Source organism: Balearica regulorum, chromosome 29 (assembly GCF_011004875.1).
Source record: "Balearica regulorum gibbericeps isolate bBalReg1 chromosome 29, bBalReg1.pri, whole genome shotgun sequence".
Lineage (NCBI taxonomy): Eukaryota > Metazoa > Chordata > Aves > Gruiformes > Gruidae > Balearica > Balearica regulorum.
The window spans coordinates 1,390,831-1,405,407 of record NC_046212.1 but is presented as its reverse complement, the minus strand read 5'-3'; the positions used below and the strand labels follow the sequence as shown (position 1 = coordinate 1,405,407).

The 14,577-nt window shown below is 62.0% G+C and overlaps 2 protein-coding genes across 2 annotated transcripts; one reads left to right on the top strand and one right to left on the bottom strand.

Moving 5' to 3' along the window:
- Window positions 1–2,117: 2,117 nt before the first annotated feature.
- Window positions 2,118–8,863, top strand: COXFA4L2 (cytochrome c oxidase hypoxia associated subunit FA4L2). Its single transcript, XM_075737776.1, has 4 exons — window positions 2,118–2,271; window positions 6,268–6,356; window positions 8,202–8,262; window positions 8,523–8,863. Exons 1-4 carry the CDS (start codon window positions 2,215–2,217, stop codon window positions 8,577–8,579), a joined length of 264 nt encoding a protein of 87 aa, XP_075593891.1. The 5' UTR covers window positions 2,118–2,214; the 3' UTR covers window positions 8,580–8,863.
- Window positions 8,864–9,756: 893 nt separating this feature from the next.
- SHMT2 (serine hydroxymethyltransferase 2) lies at window positions 9,757–14,542 on the bottom strand. The gene is made up of 12 exons (XM_075737610.1): window positions 14,396–14,542; window positions 13,136–13,333; window positions 12,952–13,031; window positions 12,538–12,738; window positions 12,370–12,451; window positions 12,003–12,125; window positions 11,733–11,872; window positions 11,354–11,519; window positions 11,182–11,281; window positions 10,753–10,908; window positions 10,372–10,479; window positions 9,757–10,194 (listed from the first exon to the last, which is right to left on the bottom strand). The coding sequence occupies exons 1-12, from the start codon at window positions 14,417–14,419 to the stop codon at window positions 10,067–10,069; spliced, it is 1,506 nt and encodes a 501-aa protein (XP_075593725.1). The 5' UTR covers window positions 14,420–14,542; the 3' UTR covers window positions 9,757–10,066.
- Between the last annotated feature and the right edge of the window lie 35 nt (window positions 14,543–14,577).

Below are 14,577 nucleotides of genomic sequence, written 5' to 3'. Positions count from 1 at the left end.
CATGTGCAAGGCTGCCTAGATGCGCACGTATGTGTAGCTCTGCATTTGCAGGTGCCTGTCCATGCACACGCATGCTTCCTGAGGTCAGCTGCTGTAATTCTTTTCTCTCTAGGACGTATTAGTGGGCTGTCTTGTTCTTCCCCAAAAGCGCTGACCCATCAGATCTGCATGGTGCCAGGCAGGGGCAGCCATGAAAGAGAAGCAGCTCCAGCAGCATCTATTCGCTGGCGTTTATTGTGTCTCCTTCAGGGGTGTGTGGGTGGGTGCTGGAGCCCTCCCCAGCACTCTGTAGGGCTAAGCCCCCTGTGACGGCCGCTCTCATGGGGCTGTGGACAGCCTACCCAGGAGGGCTCCTGAGCAGTAGGGCACACGCTGTAATCACCCCAGAAGAGGGAAGCACAGCGCAGAATTAAACTGTCTCTTTATTATAGTCATTAATGAGCATGGAGGCAGCTGGGCTTTGTGGGCAGGGAATCCCGCTGCATCTCTAGGAGAAGTCCTGGGCTCATCTGCAGGGAATTAGGAGCATGTATTGGGCCAGGGTGCAGAGATGCAGGTTGCTCCAAAGCAGAGCTGGCTGTGATGGGACTGGGATCCTCCCAACGTCCTGCGCTCCTAATGCTGCCGGATCCCTCCTAAGATCCCTGCTCAGTGCTTCGGTGCTGTGCTCCAAAGGGGTTATGGCACTGCACGAGTCCCACCATGTACATACATGTGCACATGTGCATACTTCATGACCCCCTCCCGCACACCTCTGCTGTGATCTTACTCACACATGCCCTCGCCATACACCACGCTACCTGTGCCGCAGCAGCCGTTGGCAGAGGAACACAGCGAAGGACACGCACGTGCCTGTGCTGAAGGCAGGATGCACTCTGTCTTGGGGAGTGGCACTTAATCAATCCTATTTCAAAACTCTAATTATATCAACAAAGGCCTCAAGACAGCGCTGCAATTCAGGCCTTGTTTATTTATTTCCACACACTCCAGAGAAGTTTCTCCTCTTTGTCCTTTTATACTTTGCTGAAACAAATGAGGTTAAGATGGAGTGGCACCACCGACAGGGCTGCGCTGTGCCAGGTGGAGGGTGCTGAGGTGGGGGGGGAGGCTGGACTGTCAGGCAGGGGGTAGGGACAGCAGCTGGGCTCTGGGTGTGTGTCGGAGAGCGGAGGCTCCCTGGAGTGCTCAAAGCCAAAACGTCAAAGTCGGGGGCTTACAAGTCAGCGGTTAAAAGAATTGCCGGAGCTCTTGTGTGCACATGTACATGCATGTATGTGTAGGGGTGTCCATGTGCAAGTGCCTGCCACCGTGTCTGCATGTATATTGCCTACTTGTGCGTGCATCAGTGCATGCATACATACATCTGCATGAACAAAGACTGGTCTACTTGGGGGCACTGTATTTTGGCCAGGGACTGGCCTGTGCCTGTCAGGTGTGTGACACTGCCACCATTGTCCACCACCTCACCATGCTCTGCACCCAGACAGGGCTGCAATGGCTCTTGCCACTGCCAGAGCATGACCAGCCCCCCTCCCACCCTGGATAAGGGTCGGGGCGGGGGGGGCAATTCCTGCTCAGTTCCAGCCTGCTGCCCACTCTGTCCATCTCCCCAGTCTTTTGTTAAGAGCCAGTGGATACAAATAGCTGGTTTCCATATGCACAGCAGCATCTGTTACTGCCAGGGAGATTTGCATTGCTAAATGTAAATTGGGTGTTATGTCATTTATCATAAAAGGAGGGGGGGGGCACTGAGAGGAGGCAGCAAACATTGGCAAAGTTGTCATAACAAATCACACGACTCATCATTTGCCATGGCAGGAAGGTGCGGAGGAACCTGTGAAGGATTTGCAGGTGGAGGGAAGGGGCTGGACCCTTGTACAGAGAGGGAAACTAAGGCACAAATGCATTCTGGGGTGCAGCAGCATGTGGGGACCTCAGGTGTCCCAACCCAAAGGTTGTTGTTAACCCACTCATCGGGGCTCACTGTGAGAGAGGCTGGAAAGGGCAGAGTGCAGCTGGGGCTCAGGACCTGATCCTCAGCCTCCCTCTCCCCTTCCAGCCTGCAGTGTCCCTGGGCCGGGATCCCCACTCTGTCCCGCCCCGTCCCTCCCAGCCCTGCCGCAGACGCCTCCCTCACATCTCCTGCCCACCCTCCATCCTCGGACAGCACTTGGGAACCTGACATCGCAGCCAGACCTTCCCCACACCCTCGCCATGAAGGGCCCCCTTCTCGGAAGCATGTTCTCCCGGCATGTCAAGCGGCACCCCGGAGTGAGTCACCCCACGCCCTCTCCCTCCAGGGACCCCACATTCTTCCCCATCTCTCTGCATCCCTCTGCCCCTCTCCTGCTCCCAGGGAACCCCCACAACCCCTGTCCTGTCCTTGCCCTTCTCTTGCCACATGCCTTGGGGACGCCGTGCTTCCCCACACTCTTCTCTTTCCTTCTCCCCCCCCCCCCCCCCGCCATTCCTCTTGCCCTCTTCTACCCTTTGTCAGCCCCCTCTTCCTCCCACTCCCCAACTCCCTTCTCAGCCTCCCAGTCTGGCTCCTCTGCCCTCCCAGTGCCTTCCCAGGCTGTCCCTGCTTGCCAGCTTCTCCTTCACACTGCCCTCCCAGCTCTTGCAACATCCTCTGGGTAAGCAAGCCGGGCGGTCCCGGTGGTCTCCAGCCCTCCTGTACTGAGGAAAGGTGAGACCACCCTGCCTGCCTGCCCCACTCCTTCCGTCCAGAGCTGTTGAGGGGCCAAGGGCTCCTTCGCTCAGCTGGGCTGGACTTCGGGCACATCGACTCTTACACACATACACACAAGCTTACTTACCCTGCCAGGCATGCCTGCTGGCAGCTGCTTGGGTGAAGGGTGCTGCTCTCTGTCGTCTCCCCCGCTACACCCTGCTCCCGGGGCGTCTTTGGGGGCGGAGGAGGGAATGGAAATCAACCCCCTTCCCCACTTACCCCAGTAGCCCCAGGTTTGAAGTGCAAACTCCCATCCTTTCAGCTCAGATCTGTTCCCTGCTGTCAGAATTTCAAGCTGAGGGTTTTGTGTGCAAAGCTGTTTAAAACGCGATAAACTGCAGACCCCTCCAAGACAGCGGCAGCTGGGCGAGTATCCCTGCCCTCCCACGACGGGCCTCTTTTGCTGCCAAGCTGGATTCCCTCCTGCAGCAGGACTCTTTTTAGAGCGTTCCTGCCTGCCCCCCCCCAGCCGGTAACCACTGCCCAGTGCCCTCCCTGGGGACCTGGCTGGGGCTGGTGGCACAGGGAGGGTTAATGAGCTGCAGGCGCCAGGCTGAAAGTCACGTAAGGTGTTGGCAGTTGGGTTTGGGGGGGGGGGGGGCAGGTAGAGCAGCCAGGCTGGAAAGGATGATGAACCATGGCTGAGCATCCGGATGCCTGGCTCGGCAGGGGCAGGCTTGAGCAGGGGAGAGGAGTCCAGGGCTGGAGCAGGAGGCACCCTGGGGCTGGGCTCGTCCAGGGAAAGGAAGAGCTGGCACTGCCAGCACCAAGGGCACAGGCAGCCAGGACACCTGGGTGCTTTTCACATCCTAGGTGAGAGCAGACAGATGGCCAGCACGGGCCAGGGCTCCCGCACTATCTTCACAGCACTTCTGTGTGTTTCTGTGTGCAGAATGGGGAGATTTGGGGCTTTTCTGTTCGTGTCTGCCACAGTTTCCCCAGCTGTCAAACAGAGGACTGTGTGTGACTTGGGGGACGCAACACAGAGAGGTCCCCCCAAACAGTATGTGTAAAGAGGAGGTGGTCCTGGGTACTTGCACATGAAGTGCCTGGTGTGCACCCGGTGCTGTTAAGCAGTATTATTGCTGGCAGAGGTTGCTGGGGCAATTTTTGACATGTCATCCATTACATGTGATCAGCTGCAGCTCGTGCCAGGCAGGTACATCAGCACTTTCACCTGGCAATAGACTCTCCCACCACAGCACGCCCGGCTGCCCGCCCGCCTGGCAGTGATTAATGTCCAGGTATGCCAGCGGAGCACTGTGGCGGTGAAGTGCAGGAGCTTGGCAGGAGAAGAACTTGCCCAGCATGGCAGTCTGGGGGCTGCACGGCTTCAGCAGGCGCCTTTCAGGCACCCCATGTCCACTCACCTCAGCACATAGTCCTGCCACAGGAGGGGATGCTTGTCCGCACCCTGGCATGAGGTGCTTGTCCCACCTCGTCCAGGCACGGGCCCCCCCACACCTCACCCAGCACCTTCATGTGTTTGTTTTCTCCTTCCTGCTATTTTTGTAGGCGGAGCAGTAGGAATGGGGCCAGATTCCCCACTCCGGCTTGCTGGCATGTCACTTGGAAGAGCTGGGTGATGGCTGGGGCTGCAGCTGGCTTGTGGTGGGGAGCAGTCATGCCGGGGGCGGGGGGGGCTCAGCCCTGCTGCCAGCAGAGATGGGGGTCCCGGGGAGCAGGGCAGTGCCTGCCTCAGTCCCAACAGGTCCCCACAATCGGGGTTAAAGGGCAAATGCTGCATGCACACAAGCAGCATTTTAACTTTACGCTTAAGGTCAAGCTCTCAATACGTCTTGTTTATTTTTATGCATGTCTTGGGGGGGATCAGGCCCTGCAGCCTGCAGCTGCAGCTCCAGATCCCCTCGCCTGCTGCACAAGTGGTCTCCCCAGCTCCCCCTGCCCTTAATTCTTCCCAGGCATTAATTACCCAGAAGGTGTCAGCAGCAGATGGTGAGACGAACCCGTCGCCCTGAATCTCCTCCAACAGACACCACAATTCCCGGCGCTGTGGAGCTCGTCTTGATTAGCCGGTGCGGTTGGGTAGCGGCTACTGCCAGCTCCTCTTGGCCCCCAGCCACACACGGCGCAAAAGATCATTATCTGCTGATGCCTCTAACCTCCTGAATTGGCGCTGGCATCTGCCAGGTGCTTGGTCATCCGGCACGAGCACGGAGCGATGCTTGGCTTGGACCATGCTGGGGGCACTGGGTGAGGCGGGGGGGGTCCAGCTGGGGAACGCAAGCTGGGCAGGGAGCACTTGGGGAGGGGGACACATCTGACCCATAAGACCCACTCCCTGTGCAGGTCATTGAGGTGGTTGGCAGATAACAGAGGAGTTTGGACTGACCCTTTTCTTCATGTTTTAGAGTCGTCGTCCCCAGTCTCATCCAAGCAGGGAAACTGAGTCAGCATGTGGTGGGTGGGCGGGTGCGGGGTTCAGAGACACTTGCTAAGAGCTCAAGCTGCCAAGCAGAACTGCAAATATAACCCAGGCGCTCAGGTGCTGGCAACGCGAACTGCACGGCATGCACGGCTCTTGTGGTGATGCCGGCCCCCGCTCTGTGCTAATGGGCACTGTGCAGCGCCAGCCGCGTTTGCCTTCCCAGGGGCACGGGTTGGCGGGAGGTTCATTACGCTTAGACCGTCTTCCCCGGCACGGGGGCTGCGGCAATTTGGGGGAGGTCAAAGCAGCCTCGTCTCTGCTCCGATTGAGGCCACGTCCCCCCGGGCGCTGGGGGATTGGCAGCATGAGTGGGGGGGGGGGGAGGGAGCGCAGATGAGAAGATGGAGCTGGTCACCCTGCAAAGGCACAATGAAAGCCCCTGTGTGAACGGAGGGGGCTGAAGGGACCTCCTGCTCACAGGGATGCCCGCTGCAGGGCTGGGGCAGCTCCCTGGGGTCACTGAGTGCCCCCCAACACCCCACTGTCACTACAGCCCTGAGACCTGCTCAGCTGCTCGGCCACCACATGGCCCCAGCATGTCCCAGCTGTAGGCGCAGGGGAAGACGAACTGAAACCTCCTCCTCATCTTGTCCTTCACTGGGAAATGGTGCAGAAGGGGTGCGGGGCCCAGGGCAGGAGGGGCCGCTGCAAGGGGTGTAGCACAGCTTGGGGCCAAATCCTGCCCAGGCTGCAGCCCTGCGCTGGGCAGGGAGCAAGTCCCTCAGGGAGGAATCTTTAGCTGATCCTGACCAGGGGCACCATACACACCAGGAATGGCACCCCAGGGCCCTTACCTGCGGCTGTGCCAGCCAGCACCAGCGCCGGGCGGCAGCAGGCGGAGGGGAAGCGATTTCTCATTCCAAATCCAATTCCTCTCCAACATGAGCCGATTTTTCTCTCCCTCTTTTAATTCAGTCACTCAAGCTGACAGCTACACTGTGTACCGCAGCCCAGCTACAGGATTGCTCTGCCATATTTCCCCTGTAAATCTCCCGGTGTGTCAGCTCTCCCTTTCACTCTCCAGTCGGCCTGATAAATATTCATTTTATTGGGGTATTTTTCATCTCTCTCTCTCTCTCTGCAGCTCATTCCCCTCATTGGCTTCATCAGTGTTGGCCTGGGCAGTGCTGTCCTGTACCTGCTGAGGCTGGCCCTGTACAGCCCGGACGTCAGGTACGAGTCGGGGTGCCCCTGTGAACCCCTTGGGCGCTGACCCCGTGCTCCTGGAGCTGAGGGGGGTGATGCCTGGGTGCAGCGGGCAGGCGCTGGGGTGCACAAAGCGCCTGGACGTACTCTGACACCTTCATGGTGAGCAGGGGAGCTATGGGGGGACAGCCAAACTGGGGTGCAGAGGTGCCCAGAGGGGGTGAGGGAAGCTGGGGCACCATCTGCCCTCTCCTTACTTGGGGGTGGAGAGGACAGGGGCCCCTTCAACCTGCTGCTCTGGGCCCTGCACCAGCTGATGGGAAACTGGGAGCGGGCAGAAGGGAGCCGCAGAGGGGTTACAGGGACGGCAGAGGGAGCGGGACGGATGGTTGGATGATGAGGCAGATAAAAGCAGTATGTGACTGATGGAGAGGGGGAAAGACAGCGTGGGGAGGGATGGATTGACGGAGGAATGGGAAACCAGTGGGATGGCTGGTTGGAGAAGGAATAGGGAGAGAGAGGGAGGATGGACAGACAAAAACAGTGTGCGAGGATGAATAGATAAGAAGAAAAGGGAGACAAGGTGTGAGGATGGATTGATGAGGAATAGAAGGTGGATGGATTGGCACAGGACAGACAGGGGTGCTGTGGCGCACGAGGATTGGATTATTTTTTTTTTCCCCCCCCTTGTAGCTCAGTGGCCCACGGTCCCTGCAGCCCCATGCTGTCTAATGCCTATCTAATATTTGTTTGCTCCTGGTAAAATGCTCATTGATTTAATTTGACGCCAGCTGCCCAGGGTACTTAGCTCAGCAATTAGCAGATCCAGGCACCTTGTCTTTGATGGTGGAAGCGCAGGGGCATGCATGTGTGTGCTGGGGGGGGGGAATAAAACAACAGCAGCACCCCCACAGCACATTAATGCTATTAAACAGCACCAGGGGTCTGCAACTGCAGCACACAGACACCCTCCCCATCCCCCAACATGCACGCGCACACATGCGCACGTCTTCCCAGATGGAAAATTCTGCTCTTGGCCAACACCAGCGGATTGCAGGGGGACGGGAGAGGGGGAAGACGTGAGCTCCTCCCTCTGGGGACCCATCCCACGGCTTCACTGGCCTTCCACAACCCCTCCTGGGACAAGATGGGACACGTCCTCTTTGGGAAGGCTTCATCTGACTGACACCAGCCACCCCGTGCAGTTGGCTTGCACACTCATGAGTGCTGCACATGGCTGCTGTGTCCCTGCCTGCTGATAGCAGGGCATGCCCAACAGGGCAGGCAGCAGCTTCCTTGCTCACCACCCCCCCCCCGCAAAAGGGGGCTCATGGGGGGTGGGGAGGGTTTTGGGAAAGACGAGGGGGGCAGAACAACCAAGGCCAGAAGGCAGCCCCCCCCCCCGCCCCCACTCCACGTAGGGGTGCAGCAGGGCAGTACCTGCAGAGGTGCCGGCTGGGGGGGGTGGGGGGAGGTGTTACTAGGCAGATGTGCACCCCTACACGTATGGCTGGTGCAGCAGCTAGCGGACCAGCCCTGTCCCGGGGCAGCGGCCAGGCTGCAGTTTGGGTGAGTCAGTGCATGGCTGTGGGACAAGCCTAGGCTGGGGTGCTCTGGGAGCAGCTCCACAGGGAGCCTGCCCGGCCCCCACCCCAGCACCTCACCACAGGGGGGCTGGAGGGACGCGGGCAGAGCTGCCAACCACAGCAAGCTGGGCTGTGTGGCTACGATGGCATCTGGGGTTATTTCTGCAGAGACCCGGGGCTGGGAGAACTAGTGGGGATAAAATGGGAGGGGGCTGTGGGAGTGGGGCGGGGGGGGCTGTCTCCCCCACTCTCCTTACAGGTGCTGATGGCTCCATCATCCTTGCAGCTGGGATCGAAAAAATAATCCTGAACCCTGGAATAAGCTGAGCCCCACGGACCAGTATAAAGTGAGCACTGGGTAAACTGGGGGGCTGGCACTCTGGGGGAGGGGAATGGCCACATTTAGGGCAAGATGTCACGTTTTCCTTGGAGAAGAGGTGGCATCAGCCCTGGGGCAGAGATGCATGAGCCCTCCAGCTCTTTGTGCTCAGATTTGGGGAGGGGAGCGCTGTCCCCCCCACTTCACAGCCAAGGCCAGGCTGCAGCGACAGCCGTGCCAGACCTCACACCCCCCCCCCCCCCCGGCTCACGTCCCTCCCTTCTCCAGTTTCTGGCAGTTTCCACTGACTACAAGAGCCTCAAGAAGGACCGTCCCAATTTCTGAGCTGCCCCAGGGATGTGGTACCACACTGGGGCAGGGGAGAGCATGCGCACCCCCTTGGCAGCACAGCCACAGCCCCCACCAGCCCTCCTGGCTCTCCCCTGCCCCATGGCTCCATGATAGGTCACTGCGCATGCAGGCCTGATTGCTTCCTCGGCACCCCCAAACCATGGGGCTGTGCCCCCCACAATAAACTACATCACTCTGGGAGCAACATGATGGCCACGGCCGGTGCCCCCCCGCCCTGCCTGGCACACTGCTTGCCATCGTGTCTCTCCTGCATTAAACTTGTAGGAGAGTAATAAATTATTGCGGGGAGGAGTGGAGGGGGGGGGCAGCAAAAGGGATTATGTATGCTGTTTCCCAGGCCCATAAACACAGGAGACATTCAACAACCCCCCCCCATGAAGGCTGGGGGGGGGGGGCTCCCATCCTGCTGGAAGCGGCAGTTCATGGCCCCTGGGTGCCACATTTCCGCTCTCCCACGCTCTGGGGGCTGCCCAGGGACCACCCCGGTCCTGACCCAGCCCCACTGGAGAGGAAAAGAGCTGGGTGGGGTGGAGGGGGGGGGGTGTGTGTCACACACACGCACGCACGCTCGAGCATATCCTCCACTCGTGGGCAGCCCCTGCTCCCCGGAGGCTATATGCCACAGGGCAGAGGCTGGCGTTTGCCATAGGCAGGGGAGCCCTGCCCGGTGCTGTTTGGTTTGGCTAAGGCTGTAGGTGGGAACTCACAGCCAGTAAATATGGAACAGATGACCCAGGAGAGTGGGACGTGCTGGGAAGCAGGCAGCTGCCTGGCCTGCCAGGGGCTGTGCTACCTTCAGCCAGGCAGTGCCCCGGGGCGGGGAGGGACCTCACTGGGGGCTCTGCACACTGCAGCAGCAGGACAGCAGGGAGGGCAGCCTGGGCCACTGACCCCCGCCCATACCAGTCTCGCTCTGGGGCTCAGTGGAACCCCTCCACCCTCAGAACCCACTGGCTGAAGCACCAGGATGGAAGAGAAGGAGTGGGGACACTGAGGTATGACCATGGGCAGTGGGACCTGGGGGTCTGGGCCCCACATCCACCCACTGCACCCTGGCATAGTGCTGAGGGGCTCCATGTACACTGTTCCCCACAATGCCTTGTCACCGACCTCTCCCTCCCCAGCTCAGCATCCACACACCTCTGCACAGGCAGCCTCTGCCCCCACTTTTATTTAGCAACCCCCTGCCCCGTAGAAAAGTGCAAGAATTGCTTGGACAGAGGGGATGAGGCTGGAGCAAGGACTGGTCCCTCCCCCCATCAGGGTCTGTGGGGGGGTCTCTGTACCCTAACACTGAGAGCAGGATGGGAGTGGGCTGCCCCCCACCCCAGGGAGGGAACGCCCGATCCCAAAGGTGCTGGTGGGGGACAAAGGGGAGCAGGGAATGCAGCGGTGGGGGGGTTAAGCCTCCCCTTGTCCCCAGGGAGTCCCGGCCTGGCAGGAGGGGCAAGAGCCCCCGCTCAGTGGTCACTGAAGCCAGGCATGGGGAAGGCACGAGCAAAGGTCTCCACACGCTGGCGCAGGTCGGCCAAGCGGCGCTGAGTCTCGGCATCCTGCAGCAAGAAGGTCTTGAACTCCTGGAGCTTGCCTGGGGGCAGAGGGGGAGCTGGTGAGAAGGGCGGGGGGACATTACAGCAGCCCCTTTTCCCTGCCCAGGCAAAGGGGGAGGCTGGCACCAGCTCAGGGTGCAGTCCTCGCACCCCAAATGAGGAAATGCCAACTGGCACCCAGGAACGGGGGGAGACCAGGGCCCCCACACACTCACTGGTTTTGCTCTTGACGTCCAGGGCCAGCGCGATGCCCTCATCGATGAAAGCCACGACTTTTTGAAAATCCTCCTCGCAGAAGTGGCGGGAAGTCAGCGCAGGGGCACCTGGGGGACGGAGCCAGTGAGGGCCAGGAGCTGCTCAGGGTGACCATTATCTGCAGAAGCTGATCCCACCAAGGGGCTCCCCGAGTCCTGGCGCCCATGGGGTCCCATACCCCTCTCTGAGCCAGAAACTGGCTCCAAATTCCCACGCGGAGTCCTCAGAGAGGGCTGAAACAGAGGGGGGATGCCCCGGGGTGAAAGCCTGGGGACCCCCACCTAAGGGAAGGGGCTGGATGGAGGCAGGAAGACCCCCCCTGAGCAGGGCCCGTCCCTCACCCAGGCGCAGCCCCCCTGGCGTAAGTGCACTCTTGTCCCCAGGACACGTGTTCTTGTTGGCAGTGATGGAGACGAGCTCCAGCACCCGCTCAGCCCGCGCACCGTCGATGCCCTTGGGCCGCAGGTCCACCAGCACCAGGTGGTTGTCGGTGCCACCTGGGGAGCAAGGGAAAGGGGTGAGGAGTGACGGCCAGCCCTGAGCACCCTCAGGCACCCCCTCTCACCACCAAATCCCAGTCCCTTCCCCACTCTGCAGCGCTGCCCCCGTGCCGCCTCCCGGGCCCTGTTCTGCCTTGGGCCCCCTCCTCTGCCCCCCAACCCACTCATGCTCCCCACTGCTGCCTAGGGGCACCAAGGCTGAGCAGTGCCACTTGCGACCTCCCGCAGCCTTATCCCTCCTTGTCCCCAAAAGCGCAGAGGAGGCATTACCTGACACCAGGGTGTACCCGCGCTGGAGCAGGGCCTGCGCCATGGCTTTGGCGTTTTTCAGCACCTGCTGGCAGTACTGGCGGAAAGCTGGCGAACTGGCCTGGTGGGGGAGACCACATCAGCACGGGGCCCAGGTCACCCCCAGCCCCGAGCCCACTGCCCCAGCACAGACCTGTTTGAGGGCCACGGCCACGGCAGCAATGGCGTGGTTGTGGGGTCCCCCTTGCAGGGAGGGGAAGACAGCAAAGTTGACCCTGTCCTCCAGGTCGTAGAGCATCTCCTTGCCTGTCTTCTTATCCACCGAACGCACACCCTTGCGGTAGAAGATCAGTCCCGACCTGGCAGCGAGAGAGAGCTGGCACCGCTCCTCCCACCTGCCCACCATTGTCCCACGGTGGGGGCTCACCCCCCGCCCAGTGCCACAGCGCAGTGCTGACACTGCTACCACCCTCCTGCTCAGCTCCGACCCCAGCCAGAGCACAAAACACAACCTCTGGCTCATGCTCCCCCACCATGGTTAGGCATCATCCCCGGGCAGGATGCAGTCTCACCTGGCGCCACGCAGGGTCTTGTGCGTGGTGCTGGTGACCAGGTCTGCATGCTCAAAGGGCGAAGGGATGGCCTTGGCTGCCACCAGCCCGCTGATGTGCGCCATGTCCGCCAGCAGGTAGGCTTTCACCTCCTCGCACACCTGGGGACATGGGGCACAGGGAGTCACGGGTTGTCCCTGTCCCCATGGCCACGAGTGGGGTGTGACTGTTCTTGAGCCACCGCAGGCACGAGAGCTCCCATCACCCAGGATGGACCCTGCTACCCTATACCTTCTTCATGCGAGCATAGTCGATGAGGCGGGCGTATGCGCTGGTGCCAGCAATGACGAGACGAGGACGGAAGAGTCGTGCCGTCACCTCCAGCTGGTCATAGTCAATGAGCCCCGTGGCTGGCTGCGAGGGACAGACAGACAGCTTGCTGAGGCACATGCACCTCCCTGCCCCCAGCTCCGAGCACAGCATGCCTGGCTGAACCACCAGCAGCTCTCAAGCACCCTGTGGCACTGGGACACAACTGGGACATGGTGAGGGGAGGGCAGGGGATGGCAGAGCAGCTTGGGCACCCCCAGGGCACCGCCAGGCTCAACAGCTTGGCCAGATCCCCCCTTCCCCTGGGAACCTGCCCCCCTCGGCTCACGTCAAGTTTGTAGGGCATTGACTCGAAGAAGATCGATGTTGCTGAGATTCTCTTGATGTCCGACATGTACCCATGTGTGAGGCTGCAGGGGAAGGCAGAGGCACAGGATCAGGCTGGGCCCCTCAGGAGGCAGCAGGCTCCAGACTGCCTCCCCACCCTGCTACGTACTGGCCTCCATCGGGCAGGTCTAGCCCCATCAGGCGGTCGTGGGGCTGCAGCAGGGCTGTGTAGGCTGCAAAGTTGGCTGGAGACCCTGAGTAGGGCTGAACATTGACACCCCAGCAGGCAGGATCCAGGTCAAAAGCCTCCAGAGCCCGCTGCTCGCACAGCAGCTCAATCTGGTCCACCACCTCAGCTCCCCCGTAGTACCTGGAGAAGAAGGGAAGTGGTTACGGGGGGGCCTTCCACAGCCTCCCAGCCTCCCACCTTGCCACACAGGGGAGAGGGCAGCCTCCCCTCAGAAGCACCTGCTCCTGCCCTGGGGCTCCCCTTAACCTTTCCTGCAGCCGAATGCTGGCTGCAGGAGGACCCCTGATGCCACTGGTGCCCTCCCGCTCCCCAGAACCCACTCCCCCTCTTTACCTCTTGCCGGGGTACCCCTCTGAGTACTTGTTGTTGAGGCAGGAGCCCAGGGCTTCCAATGCTGCCCGGCTGCAAAAATTCTGGGGGAAAAAGGGAGGTCAGAGATGGGGCAGCAAAGCTCCCACCTGAGCAGGGGTCCCCCAGGACTGTCACCACCCCCTGCCCCAAGCACCCCAAACCTCACCTCAGAGGCGATGAGCTCCAGCCCCCGGCACTGCCGATCCTTCTCTTTCTGAACCAAGGTCCACATCTCTGGGTCACTCTCGGCCAGACTCTCCTGTCCTGTCCAGCTGGGCACGTGCCCAGTGGCAGCCACCGCAGCGGTGCCATGCTGTGCCCACTGGCTGCCAGTGGCCACCTGGCCACCACATCGCTGCAGGGCCTGCGCAGAAAAGGGGGGGCTGACAGGCTGCAACCCCACAGAGGCAGATGCCAGGCCCCCTTACCCCCCAAGAGCCCCTGGAACAGCAGGTGACAGCGCCAGGAGCAAGACCCTGGTGTTCTGTCTCCAACCACCAATGCCAGCCCCCAGGGTGGGCATGTGGGGACCCCCAAGGTTCCCATGAGGCACATGAGGACCTCCGACCACAAGGTCTCCCGTGCCCATGGCCAGGGCAGGAGCATCTCCCCTCCGCTGAGAGCAGGGGGAACAGCAGCCAAACCCACCGCAGGTGCAGAGCACGTGTGCAGCAGAGCTGCACGTGCGTGTGCACACCCAGGCGGGACGGTCGGACTCTCAGCCACCCTGCAGGGGCCCCCCGTTGTGCACAGTGTTGTGTGCAGGGTGCTGCACGGGGGTCCCGCAGCACCGCGCACAACGGGGGGGCCCTGCTGCTCTCTTCAGCCCGGGGGCCACAGAAGGGGAACTGTGCCCCCCCGCTTCGCCCTGCCGGCACTGCCCGGTCCCGGGTGATGTAACCACCGCGGCCCCATTGCATCACCCACGGGGCCGCGGTCGCCGGGCAGGGGCCAAGGCCGGCAGCTACCGCGGCCCGGGGACTTTGGGACGGACGCAAAGTCCGCGGGGACGGGGGGCGGGACGGGGGTGCCGCTGCCCAGCCGGGGCGGGGGGGGCGGGAAGTCAGGACCAGGCGCCGCTGCCCCGAAACCCGCCGGGCAGGAGCTGCGCCCCCCGGCTGCAAAGAGGCGCTGGGGCGGGCGGGGGGGGGGGGAGAAACGGGCACGCAGGGAGCGACCCCCCCGGGCACCGGGACTTCCCGCGGGTACCCGGACGCCCCCTCCCCGGGCACCAGGACCCCCTACGAGCACCGGAACATCCCGAGGACCGGGACACCCTGCGAGCACCGGGACACCTGTGGGCACTGGGACTCCCCCGGGCACCGGGACCCCCCCCGGGCACTGGGGCCCTGTGCGGGCACCGGCACTCCCCGGGCACCGGCACCGCCCCGGGCACCGGCACCCCCGTCCCAGCTCCGAGACTCACCCTGCCCAGGCGGAGCGGCCACATCGCGGTCCGCGCTCCAGGCGGGTCCCGGCCGGGTCCCGGCCCCGACCCCGGTCCCTGCGCGGCACCGCCCCCGCCGACGCCGCGCGAGCGCTGCCGGGGCGGGGCGGGGCCAAGGGGCTGCCGGCACCGCGGGGCCCGACGGGAAACTGGAGGTCGAG